The sequence below is a fragment of the Ylistrum balloti genome, unplaced genomic scaffold, assembly GCF_031769215.1.
Source record: "Ylistrum balloti isolate Yb309-2 unplaced genomic scaffold, AGI_CSIRO_Ybal_v1 Utg370420, whole genome shotgun sequence".
NCBI lineage: Eukaryota > Metazoa > Mollusca > Bivalvia > Pectinida > Pectinidae > Ylistrum > Ylistrum balloti.
In genome coordinates this window covers 524,584-541,093 of record NW_026782284.1, presented here as the reverse complement: position 1 = coordinate 541,093, position 16,510 = coordinate 524,584, and the positions used below count along the sequence as shown (strand labels likewise).

Here is a 16,510-nt window from a genome sequence, read left to right as displayed (position 1 = left end):
AAAACTCATCACAAATCTCCTTGACTCGTTTTCGTAAAAATAACCCCTTACATTGTCTATGTATAGTGTATGTTACTACAGAATTTAGACAGCGTAACGACGGGAATTACATTAAAAAAAACCCCAACAACAACAGATGTAATATGAAACGTAATGAAGAATACAATGTATGATGGCTGAAAATTTCCAATGTTTTCATTGTGAAGTCACTGAGCGGCGTCACATATGCATTGTATATATAGAGAGAATACATAGTCGGTGTCTTAAGAAATAAGCTGTACATTTGTATTTTGTCTTCCTGTTCCGAGCCAAAATGCAGTTTATATTTTCAGACATTGACCATGTATTCTATTTATCCTGTAACATTGATTGAAAATCTGACCATAAAAAAAATTATTAACATTTTTAGGATTTAATCTTTATTTACCTAACGTTGGCGTATCGTTGACTTTTGCCTGATGACGTGCACCACAATAATTTCCACGCGCGAAAATATATCTCCAAACTTCAATGGGTATGAATGTATGGATATTCACAAATAAACTTGTTCATCACAACATATACAATCGCTTATTTCGCTCGGACAGTTGCTATATTGTTAAAAGTAATATTTAAGTAAGTTCAGAGAGTAATTCTGTAGAATTACCGAAGGTGTTTAACTACAAATGTTTTTCGTATCTCCTGAATACAGTAAAATATACGTGACAGGTGCATTCCGACAAAGCCGGTTTCAAGATAAATACCTTAGACAGATTTCCGCCATTTGATTTTTTCTTTATCTTTCTCAAAAACAGAATTTTTAAGAATGTACATTATATAGGATTTTACAAAATTTGTACATCAGGCTCCATTTGGAAGGTGATTTATCAACAAGTCTGATTAATATACCCAGAGACGTATATAACATATATATGTGTTATATACGTCTCTGATATACCTTATTTTATTAGCGAGCTGGAAATGATGGTTTCACATATAAATGGAAACGAATCTTAAAATACTTCAAACTTGAAGTCATTTTCCCTTTAAAATGGTCCCCATTGATCAGTGCGTGACATTACGAAAAAATGACGTGATAATATTAAACTGGTGTAACATTCACGGAAACCGAATACATAGCAATCACTACGAAGTTTTATTCGAACGCACCTTAAGTAAGAACTCTTCAACCGGAAGGTAGATTTATTTTAGTAAACAACACGTTGAAAATTCAACAGCTGGTGGTGAAATAGAGGTAAATTTGGAACTTGACGTCTCAGTATTAACAACAAATAATTGTTTTTGCTTCACATGTTTCGGTAAATGAAAAATAATAGCACACATAGACTGGTATATTAAAAACGCAGCAAACGGTCTGTCCTTCTGACTGACAGGGATCCTGACGTTTGCAGCGATATCATTAGGTCTAGACCTTTTAAGTGTGCCTTAGTTTCGGACCCCTTCAAAATTATATCTCATGAGCTATGCTACGTCGATGAATTGCAACCTAAAAGTTAATAATTGTATCGGAATATCTATGATATGAAATGACCACAGATACCACAAAGGTAGGCGGATAATTTCTGACTCCATAATGATAATCAAATGTCAATATTCACATTCAAAGCGTATTTGTATTTTTACTGATTATGTTAATTTTAGAGACATAACGTAAATGTTCCTATAAACGATAGAAAATGCATCCACCTTGGGTGCGATGAATCAAATAATATTTCCTTAACATACCCCATAAGTATTGGAATTATTTCACAATAGAACAAGTTTATTTTCTTCACTAATTACGATTCCAGCATGTATTCATCTCGTTCTGGTTTGACTTGAAAAATGAAATTGCTCCACCAATATCAGTTATACTAATAACAGCATGGCAAAGTCTGGTGCTGTTCAATTCTACCCAACACAATATGGTACTGTCGTAACTATACCTAGAGACAGAAATTTTCAGTCTACCACATAGGAGACTAATGGTCTGTCATCATTAAGTCACAGATACACTTAAGTTAGCCAGCTATGACGAAGATTTAGTGTACAGATAACACAAAGAACTATCGTTGAGAAATTTTTCAAAATAAAAGTTTGTTGTGCAAAATGGCTGTTTTTGTTCACATGTGTGCACCATTTTCAAAGCGGCAGGTTAAAGATGTTGTCATTTTGGTAATTTTTTCAAATGATTAATTTATCATTGTTTGAAAAAAATCATATTTTTCTATTTCGCAAACTGTTCCAATAGAGATTATAATTCATCCATTGTGGTCTGAAACTCACTGGGGGTTGGGCCGGAGTTGGGCTGGGGGTGGGCCAGGGGATGTGGTGAGGTAGGGGGTCTAATGCAACTCTTAAATCTTGATGAGTCCAAATACTAAGAGATATGGAGATTGTCTGATAATTTGAGTGAGTCCAGGAGACACAAATATCTGAATCCCCAAAATTGTTGTTATCCTCATTTTCTTTCACATCATGGTATATACATGTAGTAGCTAGCTAGCATTTGTATACTAAAATGTTTCCTCAAGACAAGCTATCTATACAATATCAAATATTTTATGTGGCATTGGAAACCATCATGTAAATAATAGTGATTATTGATAGCTTCATTGTGTATGATTAATGTTTTATGTCAGTTAATTATTTACATTTTTAAAACATGTATCATTTCAGAAAACAACTTGGGTTTACAAAAATGGCATCTTCACAAAATCAAACTTCTGCTGCTGAAAATATTCCAATTGATATACATTTCAACAAATTACTAGGTAAATATATCAGATGCATTAAGATTCTGTTTCAGAATTTGTCCCATCAGAATTACAATAAAGGAAAAATACAATGGTCAAGCAATGCTTGGCACCTGGAAACTCTGTTATATAGTAAGATGCATTGATTCTTTAACTAATTAAGGAGTTGTCTGGTCACCAGTAATTGGACAATCCCAGTTCTGCTGCACTGTGTAGCTATCTTTCAGTACATTATCTATTACATAGTATAATAATGAGATATAACTGCATCTTAAGTTAATAAATTATCCAGCTGTATGTAATCTAAATAGAATCTGAACTAATTAAAATTTAGAAATCAATAGCTGTATTATTTGAAGGGGAATAGTGAAAGAATGTAATAGAATATATGTTTGCATTTCATGGATACATGTGTATAGCTATATGAGTATATTGTAAAATTTTTCTTTTCTACTTCTGGCAGATTGGCTTATCAATCGTCGACATTGTGACAAGGAATGGCACACCTGCATGGTCATCATCAGAAAAAAGATTAATCAGGCAATACAGGACATGCCAGCATTAGAGGAAATTACACAGCTTCTGGAAGGAACATGTAAAATAATATACTTTTAATCAGTTAATTAAAGTAACAAATTGATAAAAGGTTTAAAGTGACATCAATACTGAGAAATAGTACTCTTTTTTAACAAGAACTGATTTACATGCGGCGTGGGACAAAGGAACATCAGATAAAGCCAGACTTGAATAGTAATGTAAATGTCTCTTTTTTAAATTGAAGAATTCATATAAGAGTATAAGCACACATGTACTGTATTGGGCTCAGGAAATTGATGTGTGAATCTGCTTCAAACTGTCATGTAAGGGTTAATGAAAAGACATATTTTGATCAGACAGAAATAACTTTATTTTACTGAATGAAATGTATCATGAACATTTCTTGTAGATGTCAACTACTTTCACTGTGTTAAAATTGTGGCAATACTTAAGGACAGTGAGTCAGGAAAGAAGAATATGTTTGGGCAGTATTCATCACAAAAAATGAAGGTAAATTTGTCAATTTTCATTTAGTTGTAGAGTGAAAAATAATTTGTAGATCAGAATGTTGTGAAGTGTTTAGTGTTTGCTTTACATACGGTGTCAGTCAAATTTATTATATACACACCAGATATGAATTAGATCTTTTTGTATTGCACATATAATTAAATCATGAAATTTATCCCAAACAAACAAACAAACAAAAAATGTAAGTTGATTTGGGTTATATTTTGTAAGAATGTGTGGTATTGAAGAGCATTGTACGGTCAGTATATCATGCTAGATATAGTTATTCAGTTTCTAGAACAACCATGACACTGACACTTTCTATATAAAATATACTTATCATTTAGATTAAAGCTGTTTAATGGTTTTATTGACAAGAATTCAACTGCAGTCATAATGATCTTGGGATCCTGGTTCATTCAATAGATCACAAATTTTGGCAATCAGGGAAATTTTTTAAAAGCAGAATGAAAACATATGGCAGCAATTCATAATTAATTGACAGCTACATGTATTGTGACCAGTTCCTATTCGAAATGACTATACCTCTGTAAATGGTGATTCACTGGATTAAATGTATTTCAGGATTGGGTGGAAATCATCAGGCTGTATGAGAAAGATGGAGTGTATTTAGGTAAGGTAAACTTATTGCCTGGGCAAAAAATGCAGTCTATAAATATAAAAATCTATCAGGGTATGTTGTCTGTCTCCTGCTAGTGCTAAAAATAAAAGTGGAAAGAAAAAGAGAAAATAACACAATCATTTGGGAAGTAAACTGTAAATACTGGTTGTAGTAGAATTCATTACGCATGGCAATATGAAATATTTCTGTGGTTTTTTAAGGAGAGACAGCCCAGATGATTGCACGGAATGTAAATTATGAAGTTCCAGCTTTAAAGAAACAGATTGCAAAGTGTCAGCAAGTACAAAAGGTGAGAAACATCTATGACTTTAATTGATCGTAATCTAACATAGGTTGAAAAATCTCCAACTACACATAATCTATTCTGTTGATAGTGATAATCATATTGATTGAAAAACTATGTTGTGCAGTTAAAATTCCTGTAATCTCATCCTTCTGTTTAGTGTGTATGAAGATTTCGTTGTAAACTAGATAGATTGTATCAAGACAATGTTATGTTGTAGGAATGTGATAAAAAAGAGACTGATTATGTCACCAAGGTAACAAGACAATGTTATGTTGTAGGAATGTGATAAAAAAAAGACTGATTATGTCACCAAGGTAACAAGACAATGTTATGTTGTAGGAATGTGATAAAAAGAGACTGATTATATCACCAAGGTAGCAAGACAATGTTATGTTGTAGGAATGTGATAAAAAAGAGACTAATTATGTCACCAAGGTAACAAGACAATGTTATGTTATAGGAATGTGATAAAAAAGAGACTAATTATGTCACCAAGGTAACAAGACAATGTTATGTTGTAGGAATGTGATAAAAAAGAGACTGATTATGTCACCAAGGTAACAAGACAATGTTATGTTGTAGGAATGTGATAAAAAAGAGACTGATTATGTCACCATGTAACAAGACAATGTTATGTTGTAGGAATGTGATAAAAAAGAGACAGATTATATCACCAAGGCTGCAGAATTACGTAAGAAATACAACTCCAGGTGTAAGGAAATGGGAATTGAGGTAAAAACTTTAGATCAATTACCAATTAATCTACCTATGGGTCCCAGAATATATGACACATGATTATCTAAAGTGGTCCATTAAGATTTGGAAATTTAAAATGCTATATATAGGTAATGTCCTGTCATTTACATGTTTTTATTTTGGTGGTAAATGTTCAGACATATTAAAATGTAGATAAATCATGGATAACAAAGTAATTTATTTTTTGTGGTACAATTTTTCATTCAGCACTTGAAAAAAAACCATGCCATCTATAACGATGAACTGTGGTGATGATAACATGTCTTTATCTGGCTGTTTACATCTGTCATCTGTCTAAACATATTCCCTGTCTGTATAGATAACAATCCCTCTATAACTAGTAACTACCAATGGCTCATATTATCCATGACTCCATCTGTTCCTCGAGCCCATTGTGTTTCTCAAGAGCTGGAATCAGTGTCTGTCCTATACTGCCATGATTGTATTCTTGGTGAAACACTTCACCCTATATTTATTTGGTGGCATGTGATAGGTCTGCCATATGGTTAGAAAGGTATCCTCAGCTACTTGTAGGGAAATCTAGCTCAAAGTTATCTTGACTGTTCAAGGAGCAGTGAACAAACAAACACTCTACACATTTTGTATGTCTGTAACTATCATTGATGTGTCTAAAACAAAATTAATCTTATTCACAAAATGCTTTGTATTTATAGGGAAATAAAATAAAGTCCGAGTTATCTGCCCTTGTCAAAGACCTCCCTGTGACTTTCAATAAAATCGCAGATTCAACAAAGGATTTACAGGAAGCTGTAAAGTTTTATGGAGATTTTATCAGCTTTGTCATGAACAGGTACACAAATGATACAGATAATATGCCATCAAAATAATGTATTCTCACTGTAAATGGCTGGTATGACCTTACCCAAATAGGACTGACATATATACTGAACAAAATAAGTTAAGGATCATAAACTTGAAACAGTGCAGTTTTACATTCAAATAATAATATGATTATATTTTAAATTTTAATGACAGAACATTCATTTTAGTCTTTAATTACACAAAACAAATTCATTTGTGGTAATTGCTACCAAGAGCAGATAACCCTGAGTAACAGCACCCTTGAAATCAAAGTGTAAGAGGAAGTAGAGCAAGTTAATCATGTAGACAAGGAAAACTCATCAAACTGCAATTGGCAGTTTAATAGGCAGTATGACCTCCGTTGACATCAATAACTGCCCTGCAACGTCTGCACATGCTCCTTATTAGTCGTCGGTGGCTGATCTGTGGGATGCGCTGCCATTCCTCTTGCAGAGCAATCATAAGCTGTTGGCGGTTCTGTGGCGGATTAGGTCGAGCTGAAACCCGGCGTTGCAAGGTGTCCCAAGCATGCTCGATAGGGTTCAGATCAGGAGAACGACTTGGCCAGTCCATGCGAACGATTGCTTCACGTTGAAGATAGTCGTTGACCACACGAGCACGGTGAGGACGAGCATTATCATCCATCAGAATAAAATCATGGCAAACAACTCCTGCAATGGGCCTTACTATAGGGTGTAGAATCTCGTCCCTGTATCGAACAGCTGTTAAAGATCCATTGTCTATGATGTAGAGGTCTGTATGGAAGTCAACACTGATCCCTGCCCAAACCATCACTGACCCACCACCAAAGCGATCATGCTGGACAACATAGCAGTCTGCATAGCGCTCTCCTTGGGTTCTCCATACCCTCCTCCTACCGTCATGGAAGTCAACACAAAAAATCTAGACTCATCTGTGAACATAACATTTCTCCAATGACGTAATTGCCAATTCAAATGATGAGTGGCCCATTGATGTCTGGATTGTCGATGACCTCTGGATAAAATTGGTCGGACTGCTGGTCTTCTAGCTCGTAAATTAGAGGCATGGAGTCTGTTTCTGATTGTCTGGGATGAAATCCTTAGATTTGTAGCACGCTGAAACTGAAGATTCAAGACAGGAGCACTCAAAAACCGCTGACGTCGTGCCGTGATGCAAATGAATCTGTCCTGTCGGGCTGTCGTACAGCGTGGTCGTCCAGATCTGGGGCGTTGACGGACGTTATTTGTCTGTTGATAGCGATTCCATAGCCTACTAATCACGCTCTGAGAAACATGAAGCTGTGCCGCCACATTTCGTTGAGTTTGACCAGCTTGAAGGAGTCCTATAGCTCGCGCGGCTTCCATATCATTTAAATGTCTTCGCATGATTAGTTTTTCAAGTTTTCGTTACAAGTTGATTAAATGTTTCCAAATTCAACTTTTTTTAGCTTAGAAGTAACAGAATCAAAACCTGCAAGATTCCTCTGTAGTAATAGACCAGTCAGTTTTTCACACCACCATAGTTAACTAGAGCGGAACGGCAAGACCTTCAGATGCACATGCTTTCACCTTTGACATGACTTTAGGTACATATTGGAGAAACTACGAGTGCAATTACCGGCAATACATGATTTGAATTTTTAAAGATATTATGGTCACAATTTATGATCCTTAACTTATTTTGTCCAGTATATATCATGTAGGAAGGTTTTCATTACAAGGTTTATAAGATGAAGACTAAATGGATGTTTTGTTCTCACCATATCTTTTCATTGTTGAACTATTGTTGATTTTAGTGCAGCTAATTCTATTAAACTCTAATTCAATTCTAAATCCTAGTGTGTTATTTAGAGACAATACATGTTTGGTAATTACTGATTAAGAGAAGTTCTTTAATTTTGTACAGGTTTCATCTTCAAATTAGTAAAACCATTGAGATGAATTATTCAGTCATTTTGAAAAATTTCACACTTATTTAATTTAGACATCATACCAAGAATATAATCTGTCTTTGTAACTGTGGAAGTTTAACCTCTAATTTTATGTTTGTGAAGCCAAAAGCACCAGGAGACATGTTTACCAATGTTAAGATACATCCAGGAGAGAGGTGACACGACAACATATGAGTGGAGGACTGGCACCAAACCAGAGAAAGTTGAGGAAAAGGCCTTTTTAATTAATCTTGAGGATGAACAGGATCAAACGGAGGCTGTTGAAAATGTAATTTCTCTTTTGTCTTACTGAGATTTTTTCAAATCTTGATTGTTGGACTTCAGTCAGAAGATAAAACTTCATGTTTTATTGAAGTTTTCATCTTGATTTAATTATGTTATTTTTGAATCTAAAATTATAAAATGAATTAATTTGCATACTCATCTACCCAGACTGAAAATCCTGGGTCGGTTTGAGTATTAAAATATATATCATTCATACTACTATTTGATATCCTCTTATCATTCACGAAGTATTCCTATCAGAAAGAGAATTTTCTTATTTTTATCCCATTCAGTTACAAAGCATATCTTTTGATGATTTTCTTATCTAGATTAATATGCCATTGATTTTAAATTTTAGCATTTCAAGATATTGAACAAGTGAACTATTGGGTATCCATTGTAATCTTGATAATAATTTCTGTAAATTATAACAGATTGATTGGGACATCGGGGCTGACATGGAAGCCGACATTGACTTTGGTGATGACATTAATTTCGACATCTCAGAAATCACGGTAGAACAGGGAGGAACAGAGACTGAGAACCAGGTACAAACTATTACTATATAGTACAAACCTTTTATTTCTGATTTATCACTATTTGTTGGTTTAACAGCAATTTATTAGTGTAATTCTCGTCAATATGACTTGAGTAAGAAATAAATGAGTGTTCATGGTTCCTAAGGACACATACAACACACAGAAAGTTTGCTGTAGTTAGTTTGATACGACACTTTTATTGTTTTTGTTTTAATTGAATTTGAATGAAGATAATCAGACTGTACAGAAGTTATAATATCTTTGGTCTCAGTGTTTATTATCTGCCAAAGTAAGAAATTTATGGGATATTTCTCCTGAATGAGACTTGCTGCTTTCTGTTTTGCATTGAGTTTAAAAACATTGATGATAAAGACCTGTTAGCCTGGCAGTATGATGTAGTCAAATTATGACGTTTACACAGGACACCAAATCATGCTCATACTCAACTTTTGTAGTTGTGCCATGTAATCATGCTTCATTAAAATCATCCAGTATGATGATATGAGGAAAGTGTTATCCTAGAACACAGATTTGTATCCAAACTTCACAATCTTCTTGTTTGAGCTCATAATACACATTTCCTAATGGTTCAAGGTTTGAGGTCTTGCTAAGCCTCATTTCAGTTGAGTGCTACTGCAGGAATATATAATTCAATGGAATTAGATACAGATATTTGTTTCAGGATTTATGTTTGAAATATCACTTTGATATTTCTTCACAAATATAACTTTCATGTACAAAATACTCTCAATAAGTTAAAGATTAAAATTGCAAATTTGTGTATCATGACATAGTTCTGTATTACAGACAAAGACAGATGTAAGGGCAGTTAACAACCGGTGCTTGTATTTATTTGTAGGATCAGAATACCGTGTCAGTTGAGCAAGATAGTGACAGCAATGGTATTGACTGGAGCGATACTGTTCTTGTGGAACACCCAAATAAAGGTAAGCCCTCCACTTCAGTAAATATATCAACTGTAGTGACACTGTCCTTGTGAAACATCCAAATAAAGGTAAGCTCTCCACTTCTGTAAGTATATCAACTGTAGTGACACTGTCATTGTGAAACATCACGATAAAGGTAAGCTCTCCCTGTTGGTAATGGTATTGACTAGAGTGGCTCTGCTCTTGTGGAACACCGAAATAGATGTATAAAAACATACAGAATATTATAAATTGAAATTTGTTTTCTAGCTGGCATTAGGGGTGTTGCCTATATCTCTTTGTAATATTTCAGTAAAGAAATTTAACCTTGCTGTGTTTGTAAATCTTTTTTCTCGAAAAGCACTTAACAGTTTTTTTTCCAAAATAAACAGTAGTAGAAAACTTAATAATTTTCAAATTGATTGTGATAGCATTGATGACAAATGATTTCTGTTAGATTTTGATATTTATAAAACTGAATGTATGTTATTTACAGCTGTAATACTGCCCTATGTGGAATTACGTAGAAAAGAATCTTTAAAATAAATAGTGTTAAAAAGTTGAGTAATGTTTGCCCAGGCCCTATCTACACTATTGATTACAGAAAATCAATACTTCAGAATAATTCATCTTGGTGAGACAGTGTGTCACATATCAAAAATAAAATTATCTGATCTACATTTTGAACTTTGACCTACATCATCAAGTTTTCGAGGGCCTTCCACACTACTAATCACAAGAACTTGATACTTATGAGAATTTGGTTCATCTTGGTGAGGCATTGCCATGTGTATCAAAAGTAGGTCACTTTGACCTACATTTTGACCTTTGACCTACATCGAAGAAAAAGTTTATCTGGGCCTGATCATGGGAACCTCATACTTGGGATTTGGGTTCACATTGTTGAAGCATTGTATTGGTGGGGAGTGTACTTTGCAAAACTGTCTTCTTAGTATTGTTTCTGAAAAGTGATTCACCTGCTACAAAATTGCTCTGATGAGACTGGTCAGTACTAAGTCCAAGCTATGTACAGCATAGAAATGTGGCACAGGTAGATACGATCAGATAAAAACAGTAAGAAGAGGGAACCTCGATGGCTCAGTGAACAGATACAAAAGCTAACACCAGTCATCACGGGGTCTAGTTTTTTATTCCTCTATATAACATGTCGCTGCTGACATCTACTAAATCTTACAGAACTTTCTTTGCAAGCATTTCTCATCCAAAACAAACTCCACTTTCTTACCATTACATATCTAAACAGGAAAAAACACTCCAGATGAAATAAAAATCTTAATTTTCCTCAGATTGTAATAAGATAGTTAAAAAAATTCCAAAGCTGCACATCCACGTGGACACTGGAAAATTGTCCATCACATGGATGTGACTATGAGTTTAATACCATATACCGAAGGTAGCCAAAGTGAACAAATTTCTTCATTTACAGATGAATCCGAAGTGGGAGTGGCTAAGGGACCAGATGCTCTCAGTGTATTAGACAATCCCACCACCCGTACACAGTTCATGGATGATCTCATGGAGGTAACTGATCACTTATATCATGTTCTATCAATATTCAGGTTTGTATTTGTTTACAACTGTACATTTAGAACATAAAATGATTGATAACTTTTATAATGTTTTCATACTTATATGTCACAGAACTGTTAATATGTTACAGAACTGTTTAAGAAAAAGTCTAATGTTTACAAATGATAACATTTGTCTGAATAGTGGCTGGTCTTGTTGGCATATGAGTACTCCGTAATCATATTTCTTGGCATTGCAGATTTCAAGGGTTAGATTTAAATGTTGAAATCTGAACCACACGCTTTGGATCAATGAGTATTTCTCTTTCCTGTTGACAGTTAGAAGCCTTCTTGACACAGCGGATCTGTGAGATGGAGGGGAGCAGTGACTCAGATATTGTCAGCACTAGTCAGTTCCAGAATGGTCCATCGTCGGTACAGGTTGAGCAAAGCAAGGTCATAACCATGGCATCCAAGGTTAAAGATATCTTTGATCAACTGACTTCTGTAAAAATGCATCACCTGCTGTTGATAAGGAATTCACCAAGGTAATATATTGCACTTCCTGTCTATATAAGTAAATATATGTCAGCGAAACCTGTCTTTCTTGATTTGCTCTATGTCTATATTATCTATAAACAAGTTCATACATTTAATGGTTGTGTTGAAGGAAAATCAAACATAAAGCACTTAAATCAGCAGAGTTTGAGGAATATATATCCAAAGTGTGGATATTAAATCTGAATATGATAGGAACTCAATGCAATTTATTAGTTATTTTTTGAGAAGTTTGCTTAGACCTGATGGCAGAAATCTTCACGATAATATGGCTCTGTCACAGGTATGTGGAACGTCTCAAAGACTCCCTCAAACAGACATTGTCACTGGCAGACAAGATGGTATTTTACGAGAAGGAAATGATTGTGAAAAAGAAAGAGGTTTTGGAGGAACAGAGGCAGCTTGAACCAAAACTTGATGTCATCATTCAGAAAACGAAGGAGATGCAGAGACAGGTCAGTGTACGCTAGTCCAACTATAGAACAGAGAGGAAAATATAGAAATGTTCATGTCAGCTTTGAACACGTTGATGACTGTCAGTATTCAGTGAACTATTTGGATGATTCTGGTGGTTGAATATTGTTTAGAATATACTCGATCGCAAGAAAACTTAGTATCAATGTCAGAAACTTGCTTATATATCAGCTTGAGGTGTATCATCATGATTTGTTGTGCTGTGAGACATGTACCGTCAAATGTTTAATGAATGTTTACTTCCATTGATATTGGACAATAACAAATGAAAATGGGAGTTTGGAAAATGATGTTGTTACATATTTAGTGTAAAAAACCACAACTTTTGTTTATATCTTTTCAGATGGAAGGAGAAATCTCGTCAAAGTACAAGAATAGACCTGTGAATATCATGGGCGAGATCAACATGATATGATATATGTACATCAAAACTGAGAAATGTTCTTGTCTGATTGCTGTTTGATCCAAATGATGATCAAATCTTCAAATAATTTCTTTTCTTTCCTTAATATTTACCCGGCACAGGAGTTTTATTAGTAAATTTTGAGGATATCCAGAACACTACACGAAGTTCATTCAACTCATTATTGAACATTTAAGCTATAGGAAGAAAGACACAGTATCAGTTATATAGGAAACATGAAGCATTGGATTGACATGGACGAAGATAAAAGTATCGAAGAGAGCAATATATAATAAACAATTGTTTAAAATGAAGAAATTAAGGATTTGTTTCACAGAACTGTGGGGCAAACATAAAATGTAATATTGATGTCAATATAAAAACAATATATAAATAAAATAAATAGTGTTTAATTACCTACCTATCTAACAACTTTAGGAAGTTAGGGGGAAATTGTTGTGTAATGGAATTTGTTCTCCCTCATGATCGTATCATTTCATTTTTTTGAGAGAGAATGTGTTGTGAACATATTAAAATCATTGTATAGTTATTGATACATTTCAATGTTTAGTCCATCAGTTGATCTATGTTGTAGGAAAAAGGTGTGAATTTTATATACAATTTCCAGTAGTTATTCATGATTGTGAAAGTTATAAAAAGATCAGTTAATTTCCCATATTGGATGGAGCCGTGAATGTGTGGGATTTGGTGAGAAAAGATTTTGTACCAGTTACAATATAAACAGTAAAGGTATGGTAATAGTTGTTAATATGGCTGTGTTTACAAATGTTGGACAGATTGGTGCAGAACTTATGCTACTGAGTGTGAGTATGTATGTGTGCTGTGAGTGTGATCAGCTTGTGTAATTGAGTGTGAGTATGTATGTGTGCTGTGAGTGTGATCAGCTTGTGTAATTGACTGTGAGTATGTATCTGTGGTGTGAGTGTGATCAGCTTGTGTAATTGAGAGTGAGTATATATGTGTTGTAAGTGTGGTAAGTTTGTGTTACTGAGTGTGTATACTTGTGTGTTGTAAGTGTGGTAAGTTTGTGTTACTGAGTGTGTATACTTGTGTGTTGTAAGTGTGGTAAGTTTGTGTTACTGAGTGTGTATACTTGTGTGTTGTAAGTGTGGTAAGTTTGTGTTACTGAGTGTGTATACTTGTGTTTTGTGAGTGTAATACTGATGTTTGCTGTTATATTTTTGATTTATTTAAACTTGTACATAGTGTATAATGTATTTAAATCACTATATCAAGAGGTACATGGGGCCTGCATTACAGATTTTGTTCTGTCTGTAGTTGTGCACTGTACAATGTCTGCTGTTCATAAACTTTTAACATTTTAAGCTTCTTTTCATGTCTGATTTGTAGGATTTTGCACAAAAGTAACTTGGATTGTCCCCAGTTTGTCCAGAACAAGTCTTCATTTTTTTTTTTTTTGAATAGGTCAAAAACCCAATATGACCACTTTCTTGAAAAATCATTTAAAACTTCTTCAGTTGCACAAGTGCTTTTGAGCTAAAAATATGTCAGAAGTTTGAAAGAGAAGGATGCAGACAATGTTTTGTTATTTTCCGGCCTCATTAAAACATATAACAAGATTGCACGCCATTGGCAAATAGTTTTCCAGAACAGCACCTATTTTAAATTTCTCAAGTTCCCTATTTTGAATGAAGCTGAAGCTTTCCAGGAATGGTCGGTGTTGTTACTTTCTGGATACAATATATTCCAAAATTCAATATGGCTGCCATTTGAAAATCATATTTTCAACTTATTTTAAAATTTGGTGGAGTCATTGTGCTGACTCTTTTCAAAATGTTGAAATCAAGAGAGCCTTTTTGATTTTTGTCATATTTTCTGCTAAACTGAGAATTTTTAAACTTTTCTTTAAACACTATTACTTTAATATAGTCGTCCATTTTGGAAGAAGATTCATTGTTCTTGCTTATCTATTATTACAGTTTACGTGTTAATATCATCAGATTTAGGGCTGTTGACCTATTGTAAAATATTTTATTTGAAAAAAAAAAAAACATTTCACATGTGAGATCATTATAACAGATAGCATTTAAGGAAGTGTTTTTGCTTGTTAAGCCTTTTTTGTGGAAGAGTGCAGATGGAAACGCTATTTATTAAACTGTTTGATCTCTTTCTGTCCTGCACCTTAGTTATACTTGAAATCAACAGTGACTTGCAAATTCATCCAAACAAACAAGGAGCTATTTTAAAGGATATGAAATCTGCGGTTTGGAAACTTCCTGGTACAAGTTTTGAGTGGAAATGTGAGATAACACACAATGTGGTAATTCCTATCATGTCCTTTACAATTGTACCATGAATAAAAACTGTTTATAGTAGTGTCCTAACTGTGTGAAATGGATTAATAAGGAAATGAAAATTTCAAATGTCATGTATCGAAGATATTTTGGTGGTGAATATATAGTCATGAATTTTGAAAATAAAAGATTATATATTGATTTACAATATACGTGTGTTAATCCGAAGACAGAACAAAGGAATACTGAATTGTGGAAAAGAGACCAATCAACTTAGATTAATGTATTTGATGGCTGTAGACCTGGTGTTCAACTTTGCTTGAAAAATAAAATGAAAATTTCCTTGAAACTAGGAACATTTTGCTCATTACAGCAAACTTGTTTTAAAGCAATAATTTGACTGAGCTATCCCAAAATCTGTTATACCTTCAAATTGTGATAAGATTTATGGTATATGAAATAAATACAAACTTTGATTAAAAACAATGTCTTGTGTGTATTTCCTGTAATCAATATTTATGTGAACTCTGAAGAAATATGCATAGATGTTTTCTGGAAACATATTGTTGGACCTTTATATTATATCCAGATTGTTGTCCCTTCTAAAACCAAAACTGTGACATCAATTGGAAGATGTTGTCAGGGAGTAGGTTGATCTATGTTGATCCAAGGTTTCAGTACAGGCAACTACTTGTTATTTGTGATAGGAACAATTAGACTTTAACTGTATGTTATGAATCAGTTACTGATGTGTACTTACATGGATATCAAAAGACACAGAAGTGAATAGCACCTTTAAATACAAGCATAGAGTTAGGTACAGAAAAGCCAAATGATGGATTAAACTGTGCCATATAGTTGTTTCTTCCTCCTAGGACAGTGATGGTAGGGCACAAATGTTGAGAGACTAAGAAAAATCTAAAGTGATTGAAAGAAATATCAAAATCTAGACATGTAGTCCTCTAGATATATTTTAACTATGTATGTCAAACATGTGGAATTAAGTACTTATATACTTACAAAAATGTTTGTACTGTAAACCTCATATCATGAAAAGTACCTAAATCAGAGCAAAGATATACTACAGGAATAATTTAACGCTTGTTGGTTAGGTGATACCCAGACATGGGAGGAGTCAAGGAGATGGAAAATCTGTCAATCATAGGAGTCAGTTTTGCATAAAAAAAAAACGAGGAAGTTGGCCTTCTTAGCAGGAGAGGCAGGGGCCCAATAGGGGAAATAGAATAAATTCTTTAAAATGTTACACAATGGAGTTCTGACAGTGTATGTGTGGATGTTATACAATGGAGTTCTGAGAGTGT

At 34.0% G+C, this 16,510-nt stretch overlaps 1 protein-coding gene across 1 annotated transcript; it reads left to right on the top strand.

Annotated features, from left to right (window-relative positions):
* The first annotated feature begins 1,186 nt into the window (after window positions 1-1,186).
* Window positions 1,187-15,668, top strand: LOC132554636 (CDK5 regulatory subunit-associated protein 3-like). Its single transcript, XM_060218953.1, has 15 exons — window positions 1,187-1,234; window positions 2,659-2,753; window positions 3,199-3,330; window positions 3,682-3,782; window positions 4,365-4,413; window positions 4,623-4,711; window positions 5,351-5,440; window positions 6,139-6,275; window positions 8,322-8,487; window positions 8,918-9,031; window positions 9,882-9,969; window positions 11,396-11,490; window positions 11,817-12,025; window positions 12,319-12,490; window positions 12,853-15,668. Exons 2-15 carry the CDS (start codon window positions 2,681-2,683, stop codon window positions 12,922-12,924), a joined length of 1,587 nt encoding a protein of 528 aa, XP_060074936.1. The 5' UTR covers window positions 1,187-1,234; window positions 2,659-2,680; the 3' UTR covers window positions 12,925-15,668.
* Window positions 15,669-16,510: the final 842 nt, after the last annotated feature.